Raw genomic sequence first — 22,123 nt, forward strand, 5'->3', positions numbered from 1 at the left:
AAAATATTACACACAGAATAAAATAAACATAAACGTAACTTTTTAGAAATAGTTTACATCGACACAGCATCTATTACAGAACAGACACATGTATACTCAGTCGCAGCTACGCTAATATCATTAATAAAATTCAATATCGATAACATACATATATGATCATTACATCTCACAGAACATATAATATGACATATAAAACAATCATTACATTCCCCACAACAAACATTTCTACATAGTCTAATTCTTCAACAATTTGGCTTTCCTTTCCATAATTATCCCCTACATAATACTGAAAGGACAATCAGGCCGAACCATTACCCATTTTTTCCCATTGTAGGCTCCTTTGATTGAATCTAAAATTTCTAGCACTGTATACATTCATTTTTTTTACATCCTACATGTATTTGTAAAATTTAAACAATGTTTATAAATCCTAGGTCCTGAAGATGATCTCAATAAAGAGCGAAACGTTGGCACTTTAAAGAAAACGTTTTTTCTAAAGCCTACGTCGTACCAGACCGCATTTCACGATCTTCAAATAATCATTAACTAACGGTCACTAAACACCACACACATTACTAACAAAAGTTTTAACTGGTTTCCAATTACCAAGATGAACCAAGAATTAGGGAAGTGCCTCTCAGGATAACAAGAGGAACAAGTAGACAAAGTAACATTAAGAAGCTATAACTGGACAGCAGCTTTAATTGGTTCCCAAATATCTGGATATGAGGATGAACCAGGAGTTAGGAAAACATATCTAGTGTCAATCCTTTTTAAAAAGATAGTTCCTACTCACAGTAAGTACTCTACTCACCGAAACCCCCAATGTTATAGGTACAGACAAAATTCATAAGGAAAGCAAACCTATAAGACCAGTAGTGTCCTTTTATAATTCCCCATGCACTAAACTTGCAAGTAAAATTGACAAAATAATTAAAACTCACACCTACATTCGGTATTAATAATTCTTTAGAACTGATAAAAGAATTACATAACATCAATATACCCAACAACTGTGTTTTAGTGTCATTTGACGTTACTAATTTATTCACAAATATCCGCGTTGAAGAATATACTAAACTCATAAAGCAAAAACTTACCGAGAATTCTATTAACGAATTTGTAAAAAATGATATAATAGACCTCTTAAATATATGCCTACTATCTAATTATTGAAATTCAATAATAAATTTTACGAATTGAAAGAAGACCAATGGGGTCTCCATTATCCCCACTCTGTGCCGAAATATTCATGGATAATTTCGAAAAAAATCTTTACAAATCAAAGAACAAATTAATTAAATCTGTTCATTCTGGAAACGCTATGTAGACGATATTTTATGCATATGGTCGGGAACATTAGAGGATCTCAAAGAATTTCTCCAACTAATTAATTCTCTACACCGTAATATAAATTTTTCATTGGAAATTAACAAAGACGGTTGTTTGAACTTTTTAGACCTAAAATTGTCCCTAATAAACAACCTAATAGAAGTAGACGTATATAGAAAACCCACAACTACAGACACTATGATACCAGCGGATTCTTCCCACCCATGGTCCCAAAAGGCTGCTGGTTTTATTTGGCTCATAGACCGTATGTTAAAACTTCCATTAACACCTGCTAACTATAAAAAAGAATTAGAAACTATTAAAATCTTATCAAAAAACAACGGGTATCTAGAAATATTTATTGATAGGTTGCTAGTTAAAAGAATAAAAAAATTAACTTTAAACGAATCAATAATAGGGCTCAGCCACCACAAATGAATCATTAGGTTTCCGTTGTTTGCCATACATTGGTGAATTATCGGAAAAAGTTAGTAAAATTTTTAAACAAGAAGGTTTTAGAATTGCTATTAGAAGTACGGGTTCACTTAAAAACATACTGTGAGTAGGAACAATCTTTTCAAAAATGGATTGAACACCACACTCACTCCATCATTTATCTTTTCTATATCTAGTGCATGTCAGTAAAACAAGAGGTATGCAAGGTTACCAACTCAACATTAGGAAGCTGTCCTTGACAGCAGCTATAAATGGTTTCCAATTATAAGGAATCAGTGCTTATGAAGCTCCTGTCTCGTTATGTTTAGATTTTTTCTATTTGGCACTAGTTATCCTTGGTACATCCTGATATTCACTTCGTATAATCAGATACGACAATCTTGTAATTTTAATTGACCGATATCCTTTGGATATCTTAGAACCTCCTTATATCATGATAATTGAAAACATGTGAGAGCTCCTGTCGGATATTGCTTCCTGATATTCACTTGGATTTATTACATCTCCTGAAATCTTAAATGACTCTACATATGCTTAGACTAACTCTTTGAACTTCCAAACATCCTATTAGATACTTAAAATATTTCAATAAAACATAGGACCTCCTTATATCCTGATAATTGAAAACCAAGCAGAGATATACATTTGGTATCGTACACAACTCCTGTTTTCATCAAAATATGTCATAACCCTTTTTACCGCCAGAAAAATGGGATGTCATGACTGCTGTAGCATTTTGCAAGGATTACCTGGTAGCTATTTATATAATTAGTAATTATAAGAAATTACCGAAAATAATTAGAGGATATCAGGAAGAAGACCAGGGGACCTTTTTCGCCTATCACTCTTCCTCCTTCATCTTCATACGTTTTATTCACAAATTTGTGTATTTAACTGCTCTGAGTCCAGAATGAATGACCCCTCTCGCAAATCCCTTGTCAAGTATCAACCCTCCAGATGTCGAGAACCCTCCGAAAATCCGTGGCGAACCTCAGCGGCCCATTTTTCAGTTCCACTGTGACGCAAAACTTGCGTAACGGTTACGCAACGCCTAATTGATCCCATCCCCTATCAAAACGAACGCGTGGACGAGAGAAGAAAAACACGAATTAAAACCAGCTTCGGCACTCGGAAGAATGTACATAGACAGGTGCCAAGGGACGGATAAAAATTATAAATTCTAAAAAATTACGGCAATATGTCAATTAACATCAAACCACCGACCATATTGGTCGGGGAAAAACCCCTTTACGAGGCTAACCCAATAAAAACCAGTTTGTGCAAAAAGCGAGGGATCGAATGATAGTCGATTAATAATCAAATCCGAGGATGACGAGTTGCGTGGATGGGGGTGTCGAAGGATTTGTAAATATTTCAACGGTAAAGCCTCATTTATCGATTGATCCAAAACCGCGGACGGAAGGGGGTGAAGTGAAAAACAAACAATTATTGTAAACGTGTCTAGATTTATGATGCGGACGAAAGCATTCTTTTAGCAAGTAACGTATCAAGTAACGTAAAGTCAGACACCTTAGGAGCTTTTAACTGGTTACTAATCAGTATAACCATCAGGATATCAGGATGCAACAAAAGTCATTTGAGGATATGTAGTGTCTAGCTGGATTATTGGAGGTCAACAAAGATGTTAGGCGTATATCAGGATTTTACAATATCAGGGTGTACCTGGAGTTACAGAAGTACTACAAGTATCTAACAGGATTACAGGAAGTTTGTGAGGTTGTCAAGTGATTAGCTTGTCATACACTACAGAGGGCCACTGACTTGCTAATCACCAGGATTTAAGGATGTTCCAAGAGTTATCGAACGATATTTAGGGCCTATCAGGAAAGCAGGAGGTATGTGATGATATCAAGTGTGTATCACGCAGCCCGACAGATGCTCTGTCTGACTTTTCAATTATCACGGTATAGGGATGGTCCAAGAGTTGTCGTAGGATATCTAGTTCCTAACAGGAAAACAGAAGTAATCTGATAGTTTCTCCAGTGAATCAGGATACTATTCTCTACCTGATTTCCAGGTAAATCAGGTACTATTTTCTAACTGATTTCCAATTATAAGGATCTAGAGTTTTCGAAGGTATCAGGTGTCTATCAGGACAACAGGAGTAAATCAGGATGTAATACTCGACAGGAGCTTCAACTGGTATCCAATTATCAGGATAAAAGGAGATACCAAGAGGATATCAGGAAGCTAAACAGTACAGAAGGTCTCTAGGAGTTAGTTGACTAAAATCTAAGGCACTATATGTTTAACGTGATCTTCATCTTTTAAAATGTTCATTCCTGGCCCTATTGACCTAAAAGACCCTAGTGATGACCCAGATGCGTTTTATAGTTTGGTTGTTTAAAAGGAAAGTTAGAAACCTCAGAAAACCTCAAACAAAACAGCCCTGATTATTTGGCCTTTAAGACGTTCGTGACTAAAGCAGATAGTTACAGGGTTATAGATTTGCCCTATAATGGTCAACGACACACGCTCCGGTTTAAGTATGTACTATTTCCACCTTTAATCCTAGTCAACCACGTAGAGAAGGTTTTTGGACGATCGTTTCCTAATAAAATGAGCTGGAATACGAAGAAAATCAAATACAATGAGGGCTTAAGTTGATTGTCGTTTTTTAAGGGGTTCATAGCCTAAGAAGGTTTACGCTGCATTTCTATTCTAGTATGGTGTTTTGAATGGTCTATCATCTACAGAAGTTTACTTTGGGTTGCTTCTCTAGTAAAAAAGGTAGAATTAAAAAAATGAGATTATGCAGGTTTGCAGGTCAGTTTCAGGTGATAGTCGAGCTTTCTGTCCTAAGCAGGTTATCGCTGCGTTATTAATCTGCCCAATAATGGCGTTTTGAATGAACACCCACGTACAGAAGCTTTCTAGGAATTGGATGACTACTAAACAAAGGTAGAATCCGAAGGAAATTAAAACAATACACTTCTTTGGTGATCATCTATTTTTAAGTCTTTTCTTAAATTGTCTTAAGTCTTCTTTTAAAAGAGTCTTTTATAATGTTTTACCGCACACAGATGCTTTGTAGAGTTTGGTTGTTTAAGAGGAAAAGTTAGAAATCTTAGAAAACCTCAAAAAAAAAAAACAATCCCTGGGGGATTATTTTATTTTTAAGACGAACCTGCCCAAAAAAGGTCATCGCTGCGTTATAACTCGATACTCTAGAGTAATTTGATATCTTTCAACAACTCCTGGTTATTAAATGTACCTATTACTTAGAAATCAGTTTATGGCCTCGTGAGGCTGGATTTGTTGTTTTATGTGTTAGACGTATATAAATTATCCTCTTGCTTGTTTATATTTGCCCTGAATCCTATGTCAATTCCAACCGTTTAGAACCCATCTCTCAGAAGTTTCGAAACACCAAGTTTTAACCTTTGTAGGCTAGAGGTTAAAATTAATTTGCTTTCAAGAAAAAAATTAAAAAAAAAGAGTTCCCCCACTCAAAGAAACGGCAAAAATTCGCGCCCGTGTCGCCTTTTAGCGAGGGACGGGAATCGGGGAATTGTGTTATCTCCGAACAAATTAATTCCCCGCTTCTTCCTCACGGTTTCCGGGGCTAGAAAGGGGCCACGGTCCCGATTGATGTACCGTCGTCGGATGAAGCGGGGCCGGGGGATGCTTCTCGAAATTAATTTTACACCCTTAAAGTTGGCAATTCCGCCGAACAGGAGAACCGTCTTCAATGGGAAAGTTGCCTGTTGAAATTCGGCACAAGGGAACCATTAGCACGACGGACCCGAGAGGGTTGTTAACAATACAATCTCCAACGAAAACACAATCCGAGCATTGAGGTGCTGATCAACTCTATATTAATGATTTTACAACAGAAAAACATAACGTATGGTGTAACAGGATTGCAGGATTAATAGAAAGATCACCTTTAACATAAGGATAATTAACAAATTTTCAATTATCAGGATGCCAGGAAGTTAAATCCCGCGGTTATTAGATACCATCAGGTTTGCCGGTAGTCCATATCCTGATACCATACACCAAAGTTACTTTTTTATTTTCTAGCTTCGTTTAACGGTCAACGACCCAAAGAAAGCTTTTCTGTATGATTAAATATATAGATATCTGAAACAGAACAGATCTGTAACACAACGATATCCTGCTTAGGCCAGGAACGTCTTAAAAAAACCGAGAATTGCCTAAAACTTGCTTCTTCTTTGATTTTCTTCGGAGTTTATGTTTATTTCTTAGTCAGCCAGCACCCTATCGTAACTCATCCCACTTAGCATTGGGCAGATTTACAACGCAGCAATGACCTGCGTTAAGATGAAAACGTCTAAAAAACCAGGAATCACCTAAAACCTTAATTGTCTTTGATGTTCTTACTATTCCAGCTGTTTTTATTAGGCAACCATCGTCCAAAAAGCATCTCTACGTGGGTGATCATTCTAAAAGACGGAAATAGTACAAATTTAAACTACAATGATGACCTGCTTAAGTCGTCTTAGGAACGTCTTAAAAATTGACAATCACTTTTAATCTGCGTGTATTTATTTCTAATTATAGGTCTTTTTGTTGGGTAAACCAAGGCTCAGAAAGCTTCTGTATGTGGTTAACCAATAAAAAAGATAAAAATAGGATAGTTCTAAAACGCATCGATAAACAGCTTAACCCATAAACGTCTTAACAAATAAACCCTCGAAGATGACTTCTTTGACTTTGCTTAATTTTGTACGTTTTTTTATTTGTCAACCAATCTCTCTAAAATTCTTCTTTACCTGGTTGGCCATTATAAAATACCATTATAGGACGGATAACCTGCTTAGGCCAGGAACGTTTAAAAACTGAATATCACCTTTAAGTTGCCTAATCTTAGATTTTCTTCAAATTGTAGGTCTTTTTATTGGACAGCCAAACCCCAAAAAGCATCTGTGCATAGTTAACATTACATGGTTACTCATTACAATTAACGGAAATAGGACATGTACACTGCAGCAATGACCTCTTAGGTACGGAACCTCTTACACATCCTACCAGGGTTTATTTGAGAATATCATGATGCAGGGTGTATTAGTGGATATTAAGGGCTATTAGATTGTCAGGGTATGCTAGCGTTTATTGGAGAACATCATGCAAGGGTGTACCAATGTTATTGTATAATATCATTTCATTAAGCTAGATTAGATGATCAGGTTGTACCAGGGGTTATTGGAGAATACCACGATAACAGGGTGTATTTGTGATATTAAAGGTTATTAGATTGCCAGGTGTACCTGAGTTTGTTGGAGAATATTAGGGTGTACCAGAGTTATTGTATCATGATGGCAGGGTGTATCAGTGGTTATTGAGGACTACTTGATTGTCAGGGTGTTTTTATTGAAGAACATCATGATGCAAGGGTATACCAGGGTTATTGAAGAATATCATTATGCCAGTTTTTTACATGGTTTGTAGGAGAATATCATGATGCAAGGGTGTATTAGAGGTTATTGAAGGTTACTAGATGGTCAGGGTGTACCAGGATTTAACGGATAACATCATGATGCAATGGTGTACCAGGGTTATTGGTGGAATATCATTATGCCAGGTTTTTTCATGGTTTATTGGAGAATATTATGATGCGAGGGTATATTAGAGGTTATTGAAGGCAATTAGATGGTCAAGGTGTGCTAGAGGTTATTGGAGAATAACAGTGTATATCATGGTTATTATTGAAGGGTATGGGAGAAGTATGTATCAGGGGGTGCATATCATGACACCAGTATGTACAAGAGGTTCAGTAAAACGATAATACCAATTGTTTGTCAATCCGGCCTTGTTCAGAAATGTCTCATGATAACAGTAGGTATTAAAGAAAATTGGTGGGTATCAGGATGACATTTTGTACATAAATAGAATTCACCATGTTTTCCTCCTTTTCTTGTGCTCAATTTGTTCTTTATTAACCTGCGCCTTTTCGGCAAATCCTGCTATGGTTTTGTGAAAAGAGGGAGGCGGCCCAATTAGCCAAAACCGCCAAATCTTGCCTTAAAAAAAATACCGATCTACGCCGGATTTAATGTGTCCCTGTGGCACACATAAACGGTTCAATAATTTATATGGGGAAATTTTAGGTTATTTAGGTAAAAGGTATAACTTTTGGGGGAAAATGGGTAAAAAAAACGCAAAAAGCCGGCTGGGTCACGCCCCCCCTTCCACCAAGGAGTCAAAATCGACCTAATTAACTCCCACCTTCTATGATTCGGAACTAAGTATAACAAAATTTCACTCCTTCCTATTCCCCCCCCTTTTTAATTACCTCAGGTCGAATTCCTCAAAGGGTGGTCCATCCGGGTGGCTGACGCGTGGTGGTACGGAGTCGGTGGCACGATTCAGACTGAGGCTGGCGGCCGCCCCCCGACAAAAGCGCGCCACCCCCGGCTTTCATTCAGCTTCCACCCCCCATGGCCCGGGATCGCCATTCATGCCTCACAACAACAGCTGTTACGCGTCATTTACCAGGATTTGACCAAGTTTACCACGGCCAGGGACAACAGGTGAAACAAAAAAACAACAAACAGATTATAACTAAGCCGATGGGATTCTCTAATGGACTAATATTAGCTTTAATTTTGTTGACATTCACTTGATATTCACGAACCTTACTGGTATGTCCATCTGAGCTGCATGTCCATCTAGACTACGTGTCTACCTAGGCTGCCCGTCTATTAATCCATTAGAGATGTTGATTTCGATCAAGAAGGCATGTCGATCTAGGCCGAATATCATAAACATCACATATCGTTCTCAATGATAGTTTTTAACAAGAAATGTTAGAAACCCAGAACTTTTTTATAAAGGGCAACGTACTACCGACCTCTACAATCAAATTCCTTGGTATCACTTTTGACCAGTGTTACGATTTGTTAATATTAATTAAGAATGATTAAGTTGGCTCTGGACATTAAGATGGCTTTGCACCAGCTGGGCATTCGGCAGATTTGCTCAGTGTTATCCGAATTTCCATACGTAATGTTGGTGATTGTTTTATACATATTGTATTTTTTGGTTATCAAAGTTTTGCCAATATGTGGAGTCCTATTCAGTAAATATAATTGTTTGTTTGTGTTAATTACACTTGATTGTGTATTTATTTCTTTTATTACGGATATATTATAAACCCTGTTTAATACGTCTCAATATTATTTTTATTAAGACCAAATCCTATCCGTAATACTAGAAATTAACGGCTGCTTCATGTCAAACAACTAAAAGGAACATGCCCAAGAATGTAGGATATGTTCCGTAATTAAGCAACACTTTCTGTGAGCAGATCGCAGCACTTTTACAAAGCTTTAATCCTCTCTCGTTTCGACTACGGTGCAACTGCCTATGATTCAGGCAAAAAATATGTTCTGAAAATGCTCGACCCCGTGCATCATCTTAGTGTCTGTACGGGCGCATTTAGATCTAGCCCTATAATATATTCGCTATTATATTGTATTTAGTATATTCGCCGAAGCTGGAGAACCCAATCTAAATAGAAGGAGAGAGAAGCAAGTTGTGTCCTTTTATTACCCCCAGAAACACCCAACCCAGAACACCTATTTAATCAAACAAAAACTGATCCTAACGTTATTCTGTGAAAACCACCCTAAACTGCTTAAACCATTTATATATCGGGCAAACCTTTCCATAATCGAATATAGATCCTGATCAAACCCGAAAAATAATATATAATAAGGCCGTACTATGTCAATTACGTATAGGGCACACAAATATGACCCACAGGCATCTCAAGGAAAAATCGCCCCCTGCCTTTTTGTCTGAGTGGGCTCATTCCCGCAAAATCCCCTGGACTATAAAAGAAATGTTAGGGAATGAACAGAAAAAAATTGATCACGTCTTCGAAAGTCTAAAAATGAGAAATCTCTATAAACTTATACAAATTTCTATAATTTTCAATAAACCACTGGTAATACAAAGGCGATGATAACGTTTGATGTTTTTCTCCTACAAAAAAGCAAAAAAGATCTCGACGTAGTGTCGATAAAGAAGGCATGTCAGTCATTTACATCACAATGGTACCTAAACGGCGGGTCGATCTACGAGCCATTCCATATCTATTCATTCTAGACGGCATGTCCATTTAAACCGCATGTTGATCAAGAAGGCATGTTGATCAAAACGGCATGTCGATCTGGAAGGCATTTTCATCTAGACAGCATGCCCATCTAAACAGCATGTCGACCAAGAAGGCATGTCGATATAGACGGCATTACAATCTAGTCGGCATACAAAAAGCCTACCTGGACTGCTCGTCAGTCGTAATCCAGACGCAGAGGCGTAAACATCTAGTTGTTTGTACGCATAAGCAAAGGATTAACCTGGAAAGTACAAAGTCTACTTCGTTTTTCTTTTGTACATTAATATCACAAACCAGGTTTAATTCTTTTCTTTACTTTTTACTCTCATTACTCATTAATAGAAGAAAGCTTTTCTTCAAACGAAAAAAATCGTTTAAATTTTTCCTTTTAATTTAGTGAATTACTATTAATAATCGGGGAATATCCCTATAACTTAAAACCACCCGACCCTCAACGTAATAAAAACATGAACAAGACCAAATTCAGCCTCTAAAGAACCAAAAGGCCATCCTTAATACAAAATAAAAAAATGGTACATTACAAATACTTTATTACGAAACATGCTAATGACGAGCACAACTTATGTAAAATGTCTCCTTTTATATTCAATAGAGCAATTGCAAAAGAATGGGAATCCCAAAACCATTAAAAAACTACCTATGGTAAATACTTAATTGATAGTGCCAATGAAAGCCAAAGTATAAAACTAACAAATTTAAAAATTATTCATACAACCCCAGTAATTGTTGAACCCTATAGTAATTTAAATAACTCCAAGGGAGTAATTTTCTCTAAAGAGCTACCGGCATTGAATGAAGAAGTATTAAAACTTGAATACCCCCCCTCCCCCCAAGGATCATTAAAAGCAAAATGATTAATGTGAATAAACAATCAACAGGCACCAAAATATTAACCTTTTCTTCTCCATACCCCCTGAAACCATAAAAGCAGGATATTGATCAATTAATGTAAGACAGTACACACACATCCGAGACAATGCACATGCTGCTTTAAGTTTGAACACGCCCAAAACACTGTGAAAAATCGGTAATGTGCCCAAAATGTGGAGAAAGAGAACATCCCACTTCACAAGAATGTGAGTACAGATGTATAAATTGCAAAGGAAACCACATTTCAACTGACCGAAAAAGCCCCAGATACATAGAACAAAAATACACCCTAAATATTCAAGCCCAAAATAAAGTCAGCTACACTGAAGCTAAAAAAGAATTTAAAAAACCCCACCCCCCACCATTACCAAGACCAACAGTCACATTTAGTGATGCAGTACGCACAAATCAAAATGAATTTTCTGAAATGAAAAATATGATAAATGAACTAGCGGCTCAAATAAAAGTTTTGATAGAATCGATAAATATATTCACTTCCAAAACAGTTTGCTGAACCATTACCAACGTTTTTTCCCTTCGTCGGCTCTTTTCATCTCAAAGAAGCCGACGCCTTATACAAAAATGTCTTTTCTATACCGACTTCCTTCCCCACCCCTTCAAAATCCAACGTATATAAACATAAAACAGCAATATCTCACTGGCACTCTCAACACGACACGCGAGAATGGCACAATTACACAGAAAACAAACACCTTGAGTGAGTAGAAATACTTTGATTGAATATAAAAAATATATTTTGCATTGTATAAATTCTCTTTTTTCCACATCCTACATGTATTTGTTAAATTTAAACAATGTTTGTAAATCACAGGCCCTGAAGGTGATCTCAATAAAGATCGAAATGTTGGCACGATAAAGAAAATGTTTCTTTGAAACCTACATCACACCAGACCGCATCTCACGATCTCTGAATAACTAACAATAAAGATATCAACAGGCCACAACCCCAGCTGAATGAGAAAAATAGCCCTACTCCAACCCCTGCCTGAACATGAATGAAAATAATTTTACTATAATCCAATGGGATCTAAATGAATACCATACACGGCGAGAAGATAAATTACTAACCCATGACACCAAGCCCAAAATAATAGGCTTTCAGGAAACACACCTTAAAGCAAAACAAAAAATACAGGAAACTGGATATGAAGCTATAAGAAATTACTGAATAAGTAATAATTCTCCGTTAAGAGCAGCCGGGAGAGTAGCCATTCTAGTAGACTCCTCTCTCGCTTACTCACAAGTACAATTAACCACCAGGCAGTTGCCATCTCCTTAAATTCACATTATAAATGTACAATTCTGATTATATATTTACTCCCAAAGGAACACCTACAGAAAGGAGATTTGGAAAAGATAATAAAACAATTACCTGAACAATTCATTATAACTGGAGATTTTAATGCCCACAGTGGGATTTGGGAATCAAACCACCATAATTTTAGAGGCAAAATAATGAAAAAATCAAAGATAACCTTAATTTAATCCTCCTTAACACTATTGAATCCATTCACTTTTCTCTAATCAAAGGAACTTACTCTTATATTGACCTAACCTTTTGTTACCCCACATTATTCCCCTTAGTAGACTGATGTACCTTAGAATATTATTACGGTAGTGATTATACACCTATCAAGATACCCTTAAAACAAATACCAAATACACCAAGATAAAACATAGAAAAGGCTTATTGGAAAAATACCATGAAGTCATTAGTACACCCGACATAAATGATCCTTATATAAACAAAGCCGTCTCTACAAGGATCAAATTTCACAACTCATACATAAGATCAAGAATAGATTATGGCGCTGTAGCATATGATTCAGCCAAAAAGAGTGTGACACAAATGCTGGAAACTACATCATAAAGATTTACGAATAAGTATAGGGGCATTTATAAGCAGCCCTATAGCCAGCATTTTAGCTGAATGTGGTGAACACGGTGTCACGACTCAGGAGATCGTGCGACACGTGAACGCGGGACGTGGCCACCCTTTGACTTGCTGCGGAGGAGACCCCCAATTAAGTACAGGGTATTTAAATTAGACAAAGAAAGGCATCCTTTGGGTCTAACAGTTCACTTTTTTTTTACAATATAGAAGTACCTTTTATTTTAATAATTTAAGTTTGTTTCTCTTATCCCCTATTTTGAGTGTACCGCACCTCCTGTTTCCACCGTCTCATAAGTAAGGGACGAGGAGGACGTGGCAATAGTCTACAAATGCGAAGAAGAGACCTTGTAATAAATGTTTACATCAATGTAAAATCTAATACTCAACATCCTCTAGCAAAGAATATAATTCACGAACCTATCATCCACTTTTCCAAAACCACCCCAAATTTAACACCCAATTTTTGTACAGAGCCCAAAAATACGCAGAAGAAATAAATATACTTCCAAATATCCCAAACCTAAAAGACAGAAATCCACCGAAAAACCCTCTATGGACCTTACCAAATGTAACATTTAATTTTGAACTATCAAATTTCAACAGACAAAATACAACTTGTGATGAATACCAACAAAGATTCTATGAAATTAAACATAAGCATTCAGATTCTATTCAAATATATACAGATGGTTCCAAAATAGACCAGAATACAGGTTGTGCATACGTAATGGAAGAAAAAGTATACTCAACTAAACTCCCACATCAATGCAGCTTACAATGCTGAAATATGTGCTATACTGTTTGCAATACGTGACTTTCCCACACTGTTAAACATGAAGAAAATCATGATATTTTCGGATTGTCTAGCAGCATTACAAAGATTACTCTCATACTCCAATAATATGTATATACAAGAAATATATGAACAGATACATGATATGAGTAGTAAAACAATATCATTAACCCTTGCTGGATTCCTAGACATGTAGAAATCAAGGGAAATGAAATGACGGATAAAGTTACAAAACAAGTCCTAAATTCAAGTACAACCCACATGGTAGAGTTTTAGAGATCTGAAACGATTTGCACATAAATAAAAAATAAAAATAAAGAAAAATGTGAAAATGTTTGGTATAGAGCCACTAACAATAAATTAAGAAAAATTCAACAAAAAAGTGATAAACCTCTTCACAAAAAACCAGAAGAGAGGAAATGGAACTATGCCGCCTAAGGATAGGTCACACTCCATTAATCCATCAATATCTCATAGAACGAAAAACCCTCCAACATGTAAGTGTGGTGAAAGGCTCGATGTATCCCACATATTCCTTTCCAACAGTAACGCCCCGCCAGAGATGGACAAGAACTTGTCAGTTGTCCTGGGAGACGACCAGCAAAAGATCAAGAAGACATGTCCATCTAGAGAGAATCTCCATCTAGACGGCTTACCTATCTAATCAACAAGGCTATCTGGACTACTCGTCGATCAAGAAGTAAATCACGAAGCGATTTCGTTTCTCCTGCCTGTTCCTGTCCCCGTCCCCGAGAGCTGGGCAGCATTGTGGCAAACTAACTTGGATCAAGGCAGAAAACAACCTACATGGTTGAATACTTATGTAACGTTCCCATTTGATAGAACCTTACAAATTATCAAATAAAAAAAGAAAATAATTAATAAAAAATATAATGGAAAATAAACTAGGAGATATTAATTCCCCCCTTACAACAGGCCAATAAGGTGCACAGAGGGGAGGGAGCAAAAGAAGTAAGAGGTAAACAAAAGAGGAGTCTTGAATTAGCGGTCAGACTGAAAAGACAGGATTGAGAAAAGGGCCAGCTGTGGTTTTTTTTTTTTTTTTAATAATTAGTGGAATTTATATTTTTATTTTTAAAAAGACGTTCCAGGCCTCGTGAGCCTTCTCTTTTAATTTACCTTTTACTTTAGTTTGTTATGTATTTTTTGATAATTAGTTATTTTAAATTTATTTTGGATTTTAGAATTAAAACAAGGAGTTTATTTTATTTTATATTATTATTTCAAAAGAATATTTAAATAATTTTGTTTTGGTTTCTTTTTTGAATTATAATAAACCCTTATTTTAAAAGGAATTTTTTTTTATTGTTCTTCTGTTTGTGATAAAATTGGTAGCAGCGCGTGGTTCTTAAATTATTTTCTTCTTAAAGCCGGGATATCTATATCGGACTTGTTTTCCAAGTTAATGTCTACAGCATGTATTAATTCTTGGGGATAAAATAATTCTAATGTGAAGGCACTACTAAGACATCATGTCAACCTAAACGACATCATGGCAGTCTGGCAGTCCTAATCCGGCAGTCGTCCAGTGCACAGCTCAATCGTGTCTCTCAATAGTCCCTGGCAGTTTGTCTTGAGATATTTTAATTGTGCCATACTTTTTTTCGAATTCGTAAGTTTTTTTATTATTTAATTTTATTTTGCATAAATTTTTCTTTTTTTCTTTTCTTAACATGATTTCTTTATTATTTTAACGGGTTTTCTTTGGAATTTATATTTCGATTCTTTATTTCCACTTTTTTGTTATACATTATACATTCTCTTTTTGATAATCGCTGTGAGAAAAAACAACATGTAGTTAATGCAACCCGGGTGGAAGTTTGACCAATGTAGGGGAGTTATTTTATCCAATGACCTAAACGAAACCTCTGAAAAAGAATCAAAAGTTGAATGGACTAGTCGCTGAAGTACTTAAGATTTATTAAAAAAACGTCGACGACCAAAAATCCCCACGGGAACGTGTATTTTATCTTTTTCCAAATGCCCAATCACCCAAACGCTACAGAGGATATTTATCTCTCAAAGTTAAACAATACGTTCAAATCCTACAAAATACAAGATGCCATAAAATCGGACATGTACCACTATGTATTTCATTCATCATAAAAGTAATTCCTTCAGGATCAATATGCTAATATGCCAGGAAAGAAATGTACTTGGGACCGACATGCCTTATTGATCAACTTCGAGTCCAGATGAACATGCCATCTAGATCGAGATGCCATCATGATACTCTGTCTAGTTCGAGCATATTACGTTAAAAATCCTGCACAATTATTATGCAAAGTATGGTTGAGTTGAAAAACTATTGTCACCTCCGGATCAGTACCCCGGCTCATCGAGTTACCTTAATATTTGCTTATGACTAATTGCTTTGTTTAATAGGAAAAAAACATAAAAGATCCTACACAACATAAAAGATACAATAAAAGCAGACAGGCTTGGACTAGGCCAATTCGACTAATTGTTTAGATGGACATGCCGTCTACATCAAGATGCTATCGTGAGTGAATCGACATGCAATTTTGATCGACACTCCGTTTAAGTTGTCACGCCCTCTTCATCGAAATGGCATTTTGGCCGACATACCTACTTGACAGCAATTTGGTCACGAAAGAAATAAATATAGAACTATCCTACAACAGAACTATCCTCCTGATCGACAGGCCATAGAGATCGTAATGCCGTCTAGATCGAGATGCCAGAGCAAGAGTGACATGCCGTCAAGATCGACATGTCTTCTTGATCGACGTCGTGTCAAGGTCGGATTATTGTTTAGAAGGACAAGTCGTCAAGATCGGCATGCGACCGTGATCGAAATGCCGTCTAAATCGAGATGCCATCGTGATCGGCAGGTTGTAATGATCGAAATTGTAGTCTAAAATAAAATGGCATCGTGAGCGGAATGACGTTTATATCGACATATAGTAGAGATCGAAATGAAAAACACATTTTGACAAATTGCAAAAAATATGAAGAGAAAGACATCGGCTGGAAATTCCAACCAACATCAAAGAGGCGGGTGGCGGTTATGAAAGGGTACCGGGGCGCGTGATACTGCCGGGGCCCTGGTTTCCGCTGTCTGGGGTTCCTGGGCTGTGACCCACTCGCCACCCAGCTTGAAAGCTTTTAAGACGGAAAATGATATGGAATCTTTTCGAACATTTTTTATTGATATTTTTTCTTTCGATTTAAAATACGGTTCTTGGAGATAAAGTAATTTGAGTTGTTTTTTACGAATTAAATATTAAGTTCTACTCATAGACTAAGGAGGAGGAACACTTATGTTATTAGAAGTAAACGTTGTCTAGATTTTAGTTAGCTGTGTCACCTGAAATGTCATTGATGCTACTATTTCTTTTTCCCCAACTCAGCGCATGATTTACACTCTGGTGGCTGGAGTTTTCTGTATAGTTCTTTTGGTCTCTGTATGCTATTTCGGTTTTACATACTTAGTACAGCAATTCTTTAGTCGACGAGACATTTTCGAAACTATAACTTTTTTTGTAGTTGGTCTAATTTCCGTTTCGGATGATGAACGGGGTCTCTTAAGGTTAATAATTGATGGGCTGATATCATCCACATTCATGGAGTTTGAGTCGTCTATCAGACATCGCTAAACTCCGACCTGACTTCTGACACTATTGAGTGAAACAATAGAGTTGTGTACTCGACGACTGCCGGCTTAAGACTGATTTATGAGCATATAAAAATAAAAATATAGAAATAATACTATAGAAATATTTAAATAAATAATAATATATAAATAAATATATAAAAAAGATCTATGTAGAAGAATCAAGAAGGCAATTCTGTGGTTGTTTTCACTTTTGTGTACCTCGATGCCGTCTAAATCGACTTGATTAGCTGGGCATGCTGTCTAGATTTTTACAAAAAAAGCCCTCGTGAGATGTGGCATTCAGATTGCGATGCCGCCTAAATCGCCTGATCGCAATGAAGTCTAGATAGAAATTTAGTAGATATCGTGATCGAAACAACGACTTGATCGAAATCCCATCGTGATCAACATGCCTTCTTCATCGAAATCCATTTTGATAAATAGTCCGTCTTATGTTGGCTTACTGTCAGTTGAAACACTGATTGATAGACATGTATTCTTAATTGGAATGCCTGCCTGGTCGACATTATGATCTAGGTATGCTTAAATCAAAGGAAAGATGTGCACATTTATGGGCCCATAGCCGAATTACCAAAGAGGTCGGACAAAATGTTAAAATGTGTACGTCTGTCTGGTCTAGGTGAGAACAAATAAGAAACAGTTCAGATACAAACGCGATATCGATCAGCATAATCACCACCGACTCTGATTTTAACAATATCAGAAAAGACAGAAAAAGTTTGCGCTTACCACAAACCCATCAAGCTGCACAAAACTGTAAAAAAACTTTAAAAATTGCTTAATTTTTTTTCAGTCTAAAGAAAACACTATAATTTCTTGGCCGGGTGAAGGAAGATAACGAAACAGGCAGTAAATGTCAAACCATGAGCGAAATTATGACAAAACAACAACAACAAAAAATGGTTCAAATCAACTTGTTATTGGCTGAATGATACATAATTATGCCAGAAGTCAGAGAATATACCATTCCAAAGATCTGGTATTTCACCTAATGAAAAAAACCGATCCAATCTTCTGATGAGCACAATGATTAAAATGGACGCACACAAGGAAAAACTCGTAACAACTGTCGCAAATAAGTTTTAAAAAAATGGATTCTTTATACTTGTAATTATTTGTTGCAAATATATATATTTTTTTGTTTGTTATTTTTTGATTATTTTTTTTAATTTTTGTTATTTTTATTTTTTTTTATTTTTTAAATTTATTTATTTATTTTTCTTTTGTGATTTGTATGTGTCTCTTAATGTGGCTTTTGATTTCACTAGAGCAGCTGAAAAACGAATAAAGTTAAAAAACGCTTCCATTGAAAACAACATATCGATTCTCCTATACAATCGATTACTATTTATTGTTAGTAAACAAGTTTAACTTCAAATTATAACATTTCATTTGATTTTAAGTATAAATAATATCATGTTTTTAATTTTTTATGGCTTGTTTATAATTTAATTAAAAACATTATTTTGCAAGAAATACGTTTTTATCGATCTTTACATTTTGAGATAATCGATTGGTGGAAAGCAGAGAGGTTACATCGAGCAACATTTCAACGTAAACAAAACAAGAGGTAAAATAAATAATTAATTTAATTATATTCTAATTAGTTTTTCAAATTATTTACTAAATATAAAATCTAATAAAAATGTGATTATTATGATTTGATTTGTTTTTATTGCGTCTCTCCGTTGACTCGATGAAACAATTTCAGTCGAGCCTGTATGTTTTGGTTTCCTTGTATTGTTTTGTTTGTTTGTGAAACTAACTTTGAACTGTGAAATCATGAACGATCGGTCGTTTTGAAACGCGTCAATCTTTTTTTACAGATGCGATGGGCAGTTGGGTTGGTTTGGTACACTTTCTTCTTTGTAGAGGTCTCTTCGGCAGGCGAGCAGTCCTGGCTGCCGGGCATGTTCGGAGAGGGAGGCTCCGATGCAAAACAGGAAAGGTCATGCGATGAGAGTGCTTGCACCATTTACATGATGCGATTCCTGAACCATCTGCTGAGAAGAACAAACTTGCAGGTGGGCCCAAAGAAAGGGTGGATGAGACAGAACTGTCGAATCCGGCAGTCTGAAATGATTGTTGGGTCTGATTGTTTAAAACTGTTTTTGGATCAGATTGTCTGATAGTCATTGCATGAACAGTCCAAACATTTTTTACTATCAGATTGGATAGTCAGGAAAAATTGTTTCATCCAACTGTCTGGCCTTTAGACATCCAGCAATAATTTATTTTAATATCAGATCTGACAGTTTGAAATTATTGTTGCATGTCCTATCACTAATTTTGTACTCTCGGGTCTGACAGTCTGAAAAAATTGGCCAGAACTGTCTGAAATGATTGTGGCACACACACATTTTTTGTATTGTCGGATGTAACAGACTGAAACAGTTGTTCTAAACAGAGGTTTTTGTGAACTGTCCAATTTATATGTATTTTTTTCTTTTCTAAGGGTATTCACCTGGCACCAGGTATGGATGTTAAAGTTCCAATGAAGCTCTACTTCAACTCGACGTCACTGCAAATCATCCAGGCTTACGCTACGAAACGACGCCATGAATACACCTGGGCGGACCTCGACAAGGCAATGTTCCTTTTATTTGAGGAAAAGCTCGCCCAACATGCTGAAGAGATTGAAGAGACACCACGTTTTTTCCAGCCCGACATTCGTCCCGAGTTCATAATCGTTGTAGTGATCGGTTCAATCGTGCTGATAGCGTTCTGGCTCGTCCTGACCGGCGTCTCCCTGACCAAGACATTTCTCCTCGTCTTCACGATCGCTTTCAGCATAGGTCTTGGTTTCACTTGGTGGATTGAGATTGAGGAAAAGCGAATCGAGGCACTCGTCACGCTCGCAGAGATGAACAGCATACCTGAAGAATGCATTTCAACCAGTTCCACATACATGAACCAAATAAAAACTTGGCTTTGTAAAAACATATCTATTCTAATCTATTCTAATTTCTTAAACGGTAAAAATCAATTGATTTGTTGAATTTCAGTCGGTTCTAGTAAAAAATGCAAGCAATATCACTGGGCGCAAGTCGATCCGATGAAGAAGGTCGTATTCAGCAACGTCCTGGCCAAAACATTCACATCGATGTGTATGACACCTCTGCCGATCATTGGCGATGCCCTCGGCCACATGACGGCCAACTACACGAGCCGCTTGTCCTGGCTTTCAGAAGTTATTGCATGGATCATTGTGCCAATTGTATCGCCTATCTTTGCACTCATGTGCATCATTTTCCTCATGACTATCATCCTTGGGCGTGGCTTTAGAGTCTCGCTACCTTTCTTCTCGTACAGTTCACAGCCCGTCGTCGAGCCAATCAGAGGTAATTTTTTTTTTTTTTTTTTTTTTTACTTTTAAATATAAAATTACAAAACCAAATTAGGGCTTTTTTTGGCGTGGGCGGTGCCTTTTCTTGTTTGTTTTTTCCTGTAAGGGCGCCAATTTTTTGTCGTTTCAGAGCCTGTAAAAGTGACAGCACGCCAGAAGAAATTCCTGAAAACTGCGCGTCACAGCATAAAAGGCAATTAAAATTTACATTATATTATTGTATATTTAAGTTTTTTATTCTAAAATATAATTTTATATTAAAAACAAAAATAAAAAATCAGACTCGAACTTCTCGAGGAATTATTTCTTGGTGCAGAAGAGCAGAAGTGAGGGAAACTTTCTGGAAGGTAAATTCAATTTTTAAAAATATTTATAATATTTTTTGCCAGAAATAATTTTTTTGCTCATAATGGAAATGTTATAGACAAAACCCGCTCATATTACGAACGCCACCCAGTAAAGAAGGCCATCCGCCAACGCAGTGACCTCACTTTGTCGCACTTTGACCGTAGGTGAAACCGTCAATTTGGAAAAAAAACAAGAACCTAACAATACCCATTTCAGAACCGAGGCGGCTCAGGCAAAAGATGAAGAAGAACATGTTCAAAGACAGCGAGAGCGAAGAGAGCAGCTACCAGGGTGAGAGGTCGGTTCGATGACGATCACAGCATGATTTATTTTAAACTTTCTTCTCCTCTCTTAGATAAGATAGAATACAAACAGCCTTCGTCGAAGTTCGTTCCGACTCGAATCGACTCTGACTGCATGGAAGGTTGTAGGTGAAAAATATTTTTACAAATTTGAGTTTAATTTTTTTTTATTAAATAGAAAGCGAGTACTCAATGATCAACTATGACGAACGGTCAAGCACGAGTGGCCAGAGCGACATCGCAGTCATTCCAGAAACGGAGACTGAATTGGACGAAACGAGGGTTTTGAAAGCAATAAACTGACATTCTTTGTTTGTTTGTTTTTGTTGGGGGGGAGGTATGTAATAACATTATTTGGATTAACTATTTGAGCCTTTTTTTTAGGTTGAAAAAGTATAGATATCATTCGGTAAATGGTACAATTTCTTTACCACCCCCCGTCACAACTCTTTCAATTGTAAAATATTTTTTTGGTTTTGTAATTTTTTTTTTTAAATATTTTATTTGAGAGTCTTTTTGAACTAGATCTAAACCGAACGCCGATTTCAATCACACCAGGAAGGATGAAGACTGTGCGGTATAAAAGGGTGTCAAGGGACGGTGTTGTTAGGTCGATTGTCGACCACCGTATGCCGTTCTGAACTGGATTCAATGTTTTATTATTAAATATGATTTTTTAACAATTCCCCTGTACATTTTGTCAATATATAATTTTTAAGGATTAAGGCAGTTTTTAACCATCCATTCCCCCTACCTGAGTATATCTCAATATTCTCAACACCATATTCTTAATAATAATAATAATAAAAATAATAATCTTTATTTACGGCATACAATACCAATCACAACCTACATTTGTAAAAGAGAGATTCAGAGAGGAGGATGTTCACTACCTGGTTGGCCTGACCCGGGTTAGTCATCTTGTCTGAGGGACTTGCATCAGTTACTCAGCCTGACCATCTTCAATACTGT

At 36.5% G+C, this 22,123-nt stretch overlaps 1 protein-coding gene across 3 annotated transcripts; it reads left to right on the plus strand.

The window, feature by feature from the left end:
• Nucleotides 1-18,618: 18,618 nt before the first annotated feature.
• On the plus strand, nucleotides 18,619-21,769 carry LOC106663237. Of its 3 annotated transcripts, XR_002910312.1 has the most exons (12): nucleotides 18,619-18,725; nucleotides 18,982-19,179; nucleotides 19,611-20,088; nucleotides 20,161-20,496; nucleotides 20,632-20,694; nucleotides 20,783-20,848; nucleotides 20,926-21,009; nucleotides 21,066-21,140; nucleotides 21,205-21,273; nucleotides 21,330-21,462; nucleotides 21,536-21,608; nucleotides 21,677-21,769. XR_002910312.1 is itself a non-coding variant. In XM_024226935.1 (11 exons), exons 2-10 carry the CDS (start codon nucleotides 18,982-18,984, stop codon nucleotides 21,452-21,454), a joined length of 1,494 nt encoding a protein of 497 aa, XP_024082703.1. In that variant the 5' UTR covers nucleotides 18,619-18,725; the 3' UTR covers nucleotides 21,455-21,462; nucleotides 21,536-21,769. The 3 variants fall into 3 exon arrangements, 2 of the variants coding, with proteins under 2 accessions (XP_024082703.1, XP_024082702.1); XM_024226935.1 differs by having other exon boundaries at nucleotides 21,536-21,769; XM_024226934.1 differs by lacking the exons at nucleotides 21,536-21,608; nucleotides 21,677-21,769 and having other exon boundaries at nucleotides 21,330-21,465.
• Nucleotides 21,770-22,123: the final 354 nt, after the last annotated feature.

Source organism: Cimex lectularius, unplaced genomic scaffold (genome assembly GCF_000648675.2).
Source record: "Cimex lectularius strain Harlan isolate CLEC.00 unplaced genomic scaffold, Clec_2.1 scaffold14, whole genome shotgun sequence".
Lineage (NCBI taxonomy): Eukaryota > Metazoa > Arthropoda > Insecta > Hemiptera > Cimicidae > Cimex > Cimex lectularius.

What these genes read in the sequence shown, in the direction of transcription:
- LOC106663237 (XM_024226935.1), top strand. Translation starts at nt 18,982, where the DNA reads ATGCGATGGGCAGTTGGGTTGGTTTGGTACACTTTCTTCTTTGTAGAG. An exon ending in CGTCGTCGAGCCAATCAGAG is followed by an intron (nt 20,497 to 20,631) that starts GTAATTTTTTTT and finishes TTGTCGTTTCAG; the next exon opens with AGCCTGTAAAAGTGACAGCA. An exon ending in CGACTCTGACTGCATGGAAG is followed by an intron (nt 21,274 to 21,329) that starts GTTGTAGGTGAA and finishes TTTATTAAATAG; the next exon opens with AAAGCGAGTACTCAATGATC.